The 11,678-nt window shown below is 35.7% G+C and overlaps 1 protein-coding gene across 1 annotated transcript; it reads right to left on the reverse strand.

Moving 5' to 3' along the window:
• Nucleotides 1-9,743: 9,743 nt before the first annotated feature.
• Nucleotides 9,744-10,790, reverse strand: LOTGIDRAFT_157092 (hypothetical protein; the record flags this gene model as incomplete). Its single annotated transcript, XM_009048870.1, has 1 exon — nt 9,744-10,790. The coding sequence occupies one exon, from the start codon at nt 10,788-10,790 to the stop codon at nt 9,744-9,746; it is 1,047 nt and encodes a 348-aa protein (XP_009047118.1).
• Nucleotides 10,791-11,678: the final 888 nt, after the last annotated feature.

Consider the following 11,678-nt stretch of genomic DNA (forward strand, 5'->3'; position numbering starts at 1 on the left):
CTCATAGCTAGTAGAGAGACCTTCTAGATTTCAAATTGGCCAGGTTCTAGAGGAATGTATCTACTAGCTGATCATTTGAGCAAGTCAACGTTATTATTGAAATGATCTGTAATCTGTAATGATATCGAAAGCTCATAAAAAAACTGGTATTATTCAAATACGAAATTTTTTATGACAGTGAATAACAGCAACTTAAGGCGAATACAAGACCTATATCCATTTGAACAAGTGACATAGAATAATTGTCTTCTCTAGATACAGAGCACATGCACTTCCAAGTATTTCAAACGTTCGAGACAGATTATAAAGGGAATTACCCTTTTCCTGCTTCCAACGGAAACGGATCCTTTTTGTAATGGATCTATCTTTCAGATTGACGAGAGATTAATTTGGAGAATGCAATCTTTTTTAGTTGTTTAGGGGACAGTACACAGACATACCAATTGTATTTCAAACTGAAATGAATGGAGTTTATGTCCTACTTGTCATTATTCAAGAGTAGTTTAATTGACTTAAAAACATCTCTTACATGATTGACTTTGGATTTGTATTTCTTTTTAGAATATCTGTTTTGGTCCGTCTCGAGGAGGTCTAAATATGGTTTATCAACACATTCAAGAGGTATTTTCGTTCAACCGCATGACATTTAGTGGCATTTTAATGGTCTAATACAGTAGAAATAACCAATGGAAACCTTTGACATTAGTGATATTTTATTGGTCCAAAACTTTAGATAGAACCAGACAAAATAGTGTGCATGAATAGGTCTTGATAGATCTTGGTACGAATTAAAGACGTTTTGTTATTCTATATTTTGGTGACAGTGCTTACATCATCAACATGTTTTCGAAGAATGTATTACACATTTTTCACTTTTAATGCATTGGGAAAGAATTTAGGACTTTGTGTAAATGCACTTCAATGACACGTCTTATTTTTCTTCTCCCGATTTTTCTTAAAAATTTTGTCAGAATAGTTGCATTAGCATAATCTTTATTTTTTTTATTTCCAATTGTCAAGGGATCTTTATAAATGTTTTAATTCAAACGACGGATAAACTAGTCTCGTAAAAATAACGGATTTTTTTTAAAATTGGAATTGCGTGATCAGATCGTTAAAACACCTCCTTTCTCACGAGATCTTGAAACTACTTTTTACTAATACATCGATTACCGTTTTCTTTTTTATTGTCAACAATAAATCTCTTTCCATTACAGAATGAAAATTTAATTGTGTGGTTTTTATTTTACACTCGATACCAAACAGAACTACAAAATAGAAGTTCAACTTTATCATCACTTATAACTGGGGGTTTCAGGATACTTGGTTATAAATTCGTATTATTTCGTGATTTCTCTCTAAGGTTTACCTTGCAATCATTATCATGTTAGAGAATATAGCCTGTGTGAATAAAACAACTAAAATTAATGCTCGACTATAAAGCGACTCGGGAGCCGCGACTCAGTGAGTTAGACGCTTGCTCGCTAACCTGAAGGTCCAGGGCTCAATCCCGGCATAGGTCGAGATAATACCTTCGGATTTTTCAACCCGGTTTCCCCCTGTCAGTGATGCAGGTAAGAGGGGCTGACATGGAAAAAGCGTCTAGTCGTTCGGATGGGACTACTGTGTGCTACAGGCTGTGCACGTTAAAGATCCCTCGACAGTTGGAAATCGAAAAAGAGCAGGCTAATGCCGCTGTCCTGGCAAAATTTCCCTCATCGCACCCTGCATGGCGTTGCCCGTCTTCATTAGCCCACATGGTGCAGAAAAGTAGGACGTAAAACTCCATTTCATTTCATATAAAGCGACTCATTTAGTCCATAGAATTACAAAATTACCCCCCGCCCCCAGGTTGAAAACCGGAGACATTATAAACAGAATGAGATGACTTGCAATATTCTGTGTAAGCTCTAATTTAATATATCGTCGAATAGACATCGTCGACGTACATGTCCAAACATTTGTGTTTTTTGGTTTTTTGGACAACCATAACAATAAATGGCATATTATTTTGATCGACCTAAAGGAATTAAAAGATGTATATTTTTCTGTTTTAAAAGAAAACGTTCCTGGTTGATCAGAAGTAGATAGGCAATTCAAGGAGCCAGATTTGATAAAAGCTTATACCAAAGACAGCTGGTGCTAGTTGAATTAAGCTATGCCCTTTACTTTACATGACATTATTAAGAAAAGGCAATATTATTTGTTTTAAATCTTATAATTATGAACAACTGTCAAACTGAATGCTCTAGATTTTCGCACTAAAACAAATCTCGTATTGTAGATATGTCGACTTACATCTAAAATCAAATTTAAGTCTATCGCAATCATAGCTTTTCAAATAAAATGAAAATGTAAGTTTTGGAAGTTATGCGTATTTGTCAATTCCTTAGAATATTTTTCTGACTCAAGCACATAGAAACTGTCATTTAAGCACATATTGAGAAAAAGTTGAGAACCGTATACAGAAGCAAGACTACCTGCTAATTTAATCAAACTACTCTTGAAGAATGAAGCCCCTAAAGAATTGACTGTCTGGAGAAACAAAGAAGCTGTAGAATATTAAAGTCTTAATTGTATTTAAGGTGTCGGAAGACCAAAACAACAAAGCTCTTGTATTTCATCAAGATTCGTCCGGCATTCAAGATTTCAGTTTCTGTGTGGCATAATGATATTATTAGGATTAAGATGTTTTCTTCACTGCTCATGATGTTTGTGATTTAGCCATTCTAATTTCAGTCAGATGTCTGTGATTCAGCCATTCTAATTGTCAGTCAGATGTCTGTGATTCAGCCATTCTAATTGTCAGTCAGATGTCTGTGGTTCAGCCATTCTAATTTTCAGTCAATTGTATGTGGTTCAGCCATTCTAATTTTCAGTCAATTGTTTGTGATTCAGCCATTCTAATTTGCAGTCAGATGTCTGTGATTCAGCCATTCTAATTTGCAGTCAGATGTCTGTGATTAAACCATTCTAATTTGCAGTCAGATGTCTGTGATTCAGTCATTCTAATTTTCAGTCAGATGTCTGTGATTCAGCCAGACCGCCAGATTGTGTAATCCATGGAAGAAAAAGTCATCCAAAAAGCAAACAAAGGATAAAATCTTTTCAAGGATAATGCCCATCATCTGCCGGTCCTTGGACATAAATATTTCCCGTGGTAACTAATTAGTCTAGCCTGATTCGAGACGACCACGAATATGGTGCATGTAACCAAACAAATTACGTCTAGCAATGGAATGACCAAAGGGTGTTTCCATTGACCAGCTGGTATACAAGAGAGACCAAGATGTTGTCCTAGTAAATCCAGTCTATACAGGATCATCTTCAGGGATTAATGTAACCCATAGTCTATGCTAGGAAATCTTTAGCATGGTCAGACTTTAAAACGACTATTTCGTCATCTGTTTGACCAATCGTAATCACTAAGGGTATTTGCAGCTTACCGTCGAAATTTGAACTTTATCGTAAGTCAAGGTTCATCTGCGTATGAATCGTCTTTTCTTGAGACTCTTCCATATATAGAAATAGAAATTCTTAGTTTGAGGTATTTTTGAAGGAATTTTCTAGTACTTTTGAAGACTATTTACATTTTAAGAATAAAGATTCAAATCTGCCACCGGAAATGGCAATATATAATTAACAAGTCAGATTACAGTATTTAGAAGATCTGATCTGGGTAACTGAACCAGACCGATATGAATGCCCTAATTAGTCTAGGCAGTTGACAGACTCATTCGCGTTTATAAGTTAAAATGACGACTCGTCTTTTCTTGAGACTCTTCCATATATTGAAATCTACCCCCGGAAATAGCAATATAAGGCCCTTAAATTAACCAGTCAGATTACAGTATTTACAAGATCTGGATCGGATCCAAGAAAGTAGGTAACTGATCCAGAGCGATATGAATGCTATAATTGGTCTAGGCAGTTGACAATAAATCACAAAGGGATACTTAACCAATGATGTGAAATTCTTCGTCTAGCAAGTGTGAATCTAGTACTCCTTGTATCAGTTTAATGAGGCTGATTATTACATTTACACACATTTCAGTCCCATTAGTGCGACATTAGTAAAAAGGCGCGAAAAGTATAAGATAGCCATAATTGAATAAAAGTGTGTCCCTTAACAACGGTTATTCAATTAACACGCACTAATGGCTTTAGACGTCAGACATGAGCACTAAAGATTTATTGAATTAAATCCTGTCGAATCCATACTAGGCTGCACTTTTTAGGAGACTCGAACCCTACCTTCCCTGAAACCTAATGTTACTATCTTAAAAGGGAACGACAAAAAAGTGATGATTACTTCGATAAATGCTGCTCATTGGGAATAATGTTATTGTTATCAATCATCTGATTTGAAGAACCTTTATTCGTGGTACTTTACATTAATACATATAGACACACTATGGTATCAGAAACAAGATATAGACACACTATGGTATCAGGAACAAGTCAAGGCATGTTATACCTATATTGGATCAGAGGATTTTATGGCATTTAACAATTACATATGCTTTATCAAAATAAACTTTGGATTTCACTCGAAAAAAATGACCAGATTTTCCATCAAATTGATGAATTTAATCTGATGAATATGACTCAACGTTGTCTATCGAGCGTTTATTAAAGCAAACCGTTGGCGCACAGGAAGGAGGGGGGAGGGGGGGTGAATGGAGCTGACCTACTCACTAATATGTTCAGATTAGTTCTTCTTTAACTCTGGGCCATTATGTCCTAACTTTGCATTTCATCTGCAGCGAGTTAAGAATGTTTTATAATAATCAACAGATTATCCCTAATGCTTAAGTAAGTGTCAGAATTATTTCCTTATTACTGTAATGCTATGGACTATGCTCACGACACAGTGTTTAGGGGCTGCCCTACAAGGTTTCGTTTCAATACCGAGGTAGATTCAGTTGTATGGCAATTGCGAGTTGCAGATGTCGCCGAATAATTGTGTCTTTCATCAAGGTCACACCCGATTTTCCAGTTCAAAAGATGGCGGAAAATGTGTTGATCTTCATGAATTTGCAATCATTACAGGAGCTGCAGAAATATAAATGAGCGTACTTCTTACAAACGTGGTGCCTTTATCTCAGTAACAAGCTTGCCTACACACTTACTAGCAGCATAATTCTCCCTATTCAAATAATGACAATGACTGATAAATTCGCTGATTCAGAGTGTATATTTATTATTTGAGTAGGTTTTATTAGATTAAGTTATCGTCTGCTGTATATCAGCTTGTCAAACTAACAATATTTCATGTGACATTATACAGGACTGACGGACAAACCAACGATGTATAGTGACCTATCGATTCGCTACAAATTCGCCGTTATCAACCAGCAGTTACATAAGTAAAAGTGTTAAGTTAATTTTTGGTGTTTCGAAGTTGGTGAAGGGCATTAAGCATCATTCTTAATTCATTTATCATACCAAATGCTTAAGATATGCATTTTGCACAGTTACGAAAGTAAGTACGCTTCCCTCTGGTTTCTTGTTCTTACCAGTCGTACGCCATTTCTTCAGCCATGTTTGCGATGATATATTATGTAACTTGAGGATCTGGGTAAGGTCTCACCATACTTTGCGAAAATACTTTCGATTTTTTAACAAAGTTCCCCTCTTATGTGATGCAGGCAAGGGGTGAAATGGAAAACGCGTCTAGTCGTTCGAAAAGGACAGTGCACCTTTGCCCATCCGGTCAGCAACAGCGCTTGTGCTTAAAGATCGCTCGACAGTGGTCATATTTCCCGCAGTTAGGAACATGTTCGTAACTTGATATCGGGGTTGATGTCATCCAATTAGTTGATATGGACAGTTAGACATAAAATACGTGAGAAAATTATCTTGACTAACAAGATACTGGCATGAGACGCCTGTTTGGCTATGAAAAACTATTACCATACGTTACAGAATGCACCATGTGAGTTAATATAGACGGGCAACGCCATGCAGGGTGCAATGAGGGAAATTTTGCCATGACAGCGCCATTTTATGCTGCTGTCAAGGGATCTTTAACGTGCACAGCCTGTAGCACACAAGGCCTCGGTTTATTGTCCCATCCCAACAAATAGACGCTTTTTCCATGTCGACCCCTCTTACCAGCATCACTGACAGAGGTGAAACCGGGATGTAAAATCCGAAGGTATTATCACGACCTATGCCGGGATTGAACCCTGGATCTTCAGGTTAGCGAGCAAGCATCTAACTCACTGAGAAATAGCGACTCCCAAATAAATAAACAAAGAAACTACAATGTTGAAGAAAGAAGATGGTAGTGTTTATAATAATAATCACTTGTCCACAGGTTTATTATTAATGATTATTTACTTTTCAGTGCTATCTCGTCTTCAGATTGCTTATTACTTTTGATCAAAAGGTCGATACAATATTGGTCGCTCAATACAAAGGAATGGGAAGCTGGGGTTTCCTTTAATGATTGTGCGACAAGTTATATGGTCACTCTTTGATTTTGTCACCTTGGTGTTCCTCTATGATATAACATATGTCAGAGACTGATAATCGAATCGTTCTATGTAGAAGTATTTTATTACACTTTGGTTTCATCCAGTGCTCTAAACATTCGTGAATACAAAATGTTGGTGAGAGATGATTAGATTTTTGTGGACATCTCATAAAATATTGTATAGGTTTACTTTCAAGAAAAGATATTTACTTTCCCAGACTGGTGTTTTAATTAATAGCATGTCTGGCCTAGTAGAAATAAGCCTCTCAAAAAATTTAATCAAAGTAGGAATCTAATCTGAAAGCAGTTCTTACATTTTCTAGGAGCAAATTTTCTTTTTGATGTTTTAAAAAAACAAAAAACAGAACTTTTATTTGCAGTGATGAGCTTCTTCCATTATAGTCATTATTTACGTTAGTATTTTCATTTACAACCGACCTTTAATTGCCATTTGCATACTAATATATTATTTGTGCTTTTATTACCATTGTTTGTTCTTGTTTGCAATTTTTAATTGTAGTCTTCTGATGTATTTCGATTAAAATTAAGCGGTGGTCTTGAGATTTGAGAATTTAAGCCTGTTCCTGGATTTCTAGTTGAAATATAATATGGTATATATTTGTTGAATAAAAGTTATCGCGCCATCTCGATATTAATTACCATTTAGCGTCATGACTAGATTAGTCAATGATCAAAATGAAATGAATTGAGTTTTTCTTTACTGCACTGAATAGGCAGACAACGGCATGCAGTATACCATACGGAAAATCGGGAAACGCCGTTTGTCTACTTGTTTTCGATCGTTGACGTACATCCGGACTAGACGCCTTTTCCATGAGTCACTCCGAAGTCAAAAGATCACGAATTACTATGAGCGATTGAAGCCGAAATTTTATTTGAGCATGTGAAACGTAGGACTGATTTATTTGAAAATGGTAATCTGTATCGGGATTTCAAGCCGATTTTCACCCGTTTGTTATTGATGAAGGTCGGTACAGCTTACACTGAAAAAAACGTCAGTAGTTCAGATGTGAAAAGAAACGGTCGACGCACCTCAAGGATTGTTAAAGAGTAGGCTAATACCACTGTCCCAGCAAAATTATTACACACTTTAAGTCTTATAATTATAAGCTGAAAAGTAAGACGTTAGAACTAAACTTAATTCACTTTTTACTGCTTACTTATTAACGGCATCTTGTAATTCCCGGTCTGTAGGGAGTTGAATAACTATTATTAATCCACTTATCTTGGAAGATCTTAAACACCAGTTTACCTCCAGCTATAATTAAATAGAAAGCGTACTGGCACTACACGATGTTTAACAATTTAACGAGTATAATATTGTTCGGGAATTAATCTACAAAGATTCTGTCTCAATTAACAAAGCCAGCGAGTAGCTTCTAGGTTAATAAATGACCAAACAATGACCAATGGATCAATAAACGGTGATAAAATCATACTATTATTTTGTCGTAAACTAACGCTATATTACCAATTTGAAAATAACAAGAAGTTTTAATATAAGTGACGGATCTGAATTGTAATGTTTGAAAACAAAATACATGATATACGCATGTTGGTGTGCGGAAATCACATTTGTGCGCAAAGATGTATGAAAATTGAAATTGAGTATGTTTTTCTCCAATATTTTTACTTAAATATTGCAGAGTTAGTGTTTACAATACGTAAATATCCTCCCACAAGGAGCTATAGCTTTCTGGTTCACTGTTAATCATGTTGTACTTTATCAGTTTTAGTAGCGCGTTTTATTCGATTTCTATATGGCTATCGACAAATAATTTACATGAACTAAAATACTTTTTTTCTACATCTACATGGGAAAGTTCTTATACAAAACTTAAAAAGCTTTCTTTATCACTTTTCTGAATAAAAAACCGACACCTGGTTGGTCTGAAATTCAGTAAAAACGAAAGTTACGTCTATTTCCAGGGCATCTGTAGCAAGTTTCCAGATATTAGGGCATCGGTCATAACTCCGTTACTCCGTTGAATTTTTACTGGTTCTATGTAAGATGAACTGGACTCTTTCGGATTAAGCTAGAGGAAACTTGACATGATCGTTAGATGTGTGATGATATAGAATGATAGAGATTTACGTGTACAATGGGCACATCGGTATTAACCTACTATTAGAGGTGTCAAGAAGCTGCTAAATCAATTTACCATATACACAACCTTTTTTTCAGTAGGCTAATTCGCATTCTATTCTTGTTCTTGTCATGACTAATTTGATTTGGCTACATGTTCTAAATATGTTGGAAAATAAATGTGATTAAGTTGGCTGTCAGTCTTTCGTCTTTTATGAACAATAAGTGTTAATTCTGAATCATACAAAATTTGGCAAGGAAATAAAGCGGGCCGACTCTCCGTTGGTTACCTTCGGTATTTTTCAACCAGGTTTCCCTGTCAGTGATGCAAGTAAGACTAAGAGGGGCTGACATGGAAAAAGCGACTATTTGTTCGGATGGGACATTAAACCAAATTTTCAACTTGTATTCATCGGTCGAATCAATTTCATTTCATTGCATATAAAACAGTTCGTTTCGCCTCGTAACAAAAGAACGTCGGGTAGTTTTGCTAGATGAACCCATGAATACAAGTTCCCTCGTGTAGACAATATTGGTAAAAAAAGCGATTAAATTATTGTTTAACCTCTTTTTATCAGTGACTTTTTTTTTACGTTAGTGTAAAATCGAATCACTTGTGCTTTGTTTTATTCCATGAAGCAAACAAAATGAATAATTAGCAAAGAAAAACAATCTACCAATATGGCAACCGATTTTGTTGGTGTCAAAACCAGATAATATTATCACCAGCTGTATGCAACTTACTATGGTGTTCCGATTTTGAGATTATCATAAATCTTTTTACGGGAGTACTTTTTGAAGCATTTGTGATAACATCCATATTCTTCCTTATCACCTTCGAGTACTTTGGTTCAAATCTACCGTTCAGTTTTTGTCACCACTGGATACCTTTTGAGACACTTCTTGATCACTACCTAAACTGATGTTACTGGTGACAAAGCAAACAATATCCGGATAATACACACGCTATATAATAACTTGTGGTATAACAAGAGTGTTTGTTCCCGACTGCAGCCACTGGCCGCCATTTTAGATGGCGAAGATTCACTTTCGAAAATATTATTTGAAATTGGGATTTATAAGTAAGGATTTTTTATAACAAACGTCTGACGCATGTTAATATTCTTCCTTGATTGATGCTACTTGGGTTCACATCTAATGTTCAGTGATAACAACCGATTTTTCACCACTTGATACCTTTTGAGATACTTCTTGATCACTATCCAAAAGACTAGTAGAAACTGGTGCCACGGTAGGTATACCTAATGAATTCTGTTGTTTGATTTCTCTCATTTGCGCTAGAACCTTTTCCTTTTTACAGACATAGTGTCTAAATGTCCCGAATATGAATAAGTCCCAAAACCCACGGGAAAATGAGAACATTTGCAGAATTTTAAAGGCACTAAGATCTGAAATTAAATATGTGTTTCGATGGTCGATGCAAAATGTTACAATTTCCGCAGGTAAGTGGCAACAAATAAAACACATAAATAAAGCGAAAGCAAAGACTAAAATTGATAATGAAGGTTTGTACAGTCTGCCGGGCTGATGAGAAGGGTTCTTGGCCAATGCAAATGTTACAAATAACGTCGTTGTAGCACATACAGGAAATAAAAAGACGATTAGAAAATCCAATATACGAAAAATCTGATACAGATCTAAAAAGTTTTCTGCAACAAAACACATAGCTAAATAATGGTTTTTTCCAATGGGAATGAACGTTGTATCGTATATGACTACAGCCCATATATTGTATGCTGCAGCGAAGAACCACGTTAAACTACAGAAGAATAAGCACCTGCCTGGGGACAACAGTCGAAATTTGTGGTTTAAAACTGCTACTATTCGCTCCATAGTTAATAGAAATATTGTGTACGATATAGCGGTCTTGGCAACATTTGAAAAGTAATAAAATGCTTTACAGACGTACGGAGAAAGATCTATCAAGAACTTTTGACTGATGTCCAGTGGTAATGTAGCTAATCCCGATACTAAATCACCGACTGCTACAGAGAACACTAATATATTGGTCGATTGCCCTAATAATTTCCGGGTGAAGTACAACATCAATAAAATAACATCCCCAATGATGATGATGGCCGATAAGGTGATTTCGATTACCAAGAATATCCAATGTATATGCGCTCTGTCGAAACTATCCACAAGAATTCCTGATTTGTTGCCATCGGAATCCAACCACATATTTTCATACACGGATGTCACACCCGAATCCCCATGGTGTATTATTATCTCACCCGCCAACATTACTGCTAACAATCACTTTAGTATGTGAGATAAAACATACTACGATAGTCCACACTGAATGGACACAAAACACAAAGTCGATAAAGAAACACGTTAAAATCTCGATCACGTGTGATAACTCCAATAGTCTATGTCATTTGTAACATTTACGATTTTGTCGTATTTCTTATATGTAGCCGAGATCAGTTCTTGACTACCATCATCAAAAGCCAGTTATTTACATAAGTAACTGTTTAAGACACTTTCTGTTTAAGAGCGATTATAATATTATTTATTCAATTAAAGCATTTTTCAAAGACTCCAAAGTCAACTATCATTAAAATCTCTTTTAAAACTCATTAACGATAAACATGGAAATTTGAAAATTCACAAGAATAATCCTGTAATTGGATTTAACTTTAAACCATCAATGTATCACATGACGATGTCTTCCAACAAGATTTTAGTTCAGCACTTATAATATATCGTCTACTATAGTCACTACCATTGTAACATTAACAGGAAATTGTCCACACGGTTGAAAAGAACCTAATCAGAGGTCGATGGCTAATATTGGTAGCACAGTCTTCAACGATACTGAACTACATTCACGTGTCAATATGTTTCCATCAGAAATCTTGAAAGCCTTCAGCAATAATGGCATTATTTGCTACTGAGTAGAAATGGCTGGACTCGACCTTGGTTAGAAACAGCCGCGAGCACCTATTTGGACGTTAAATGGTGATGAGAAATCCATGTGACAAGTTATATCTGTTTTCATAGAAGAGAAATCTATAATAATTATAGTAAAACACCTCCTTTCCTGCTATTATAATCTTCAATAAT

This window comes from Lottia gigantea (assembly GCF_000327385.1).
Source record: "Lottia gigantea unplaced genomic scaffold LOTGIsca_13, whole genome shotgun sequence".
NCBI lineage: Eukaryota > Metazoa > Mollusca > Gastropoda > Lottiidae > Lottia > Lottia gigantea.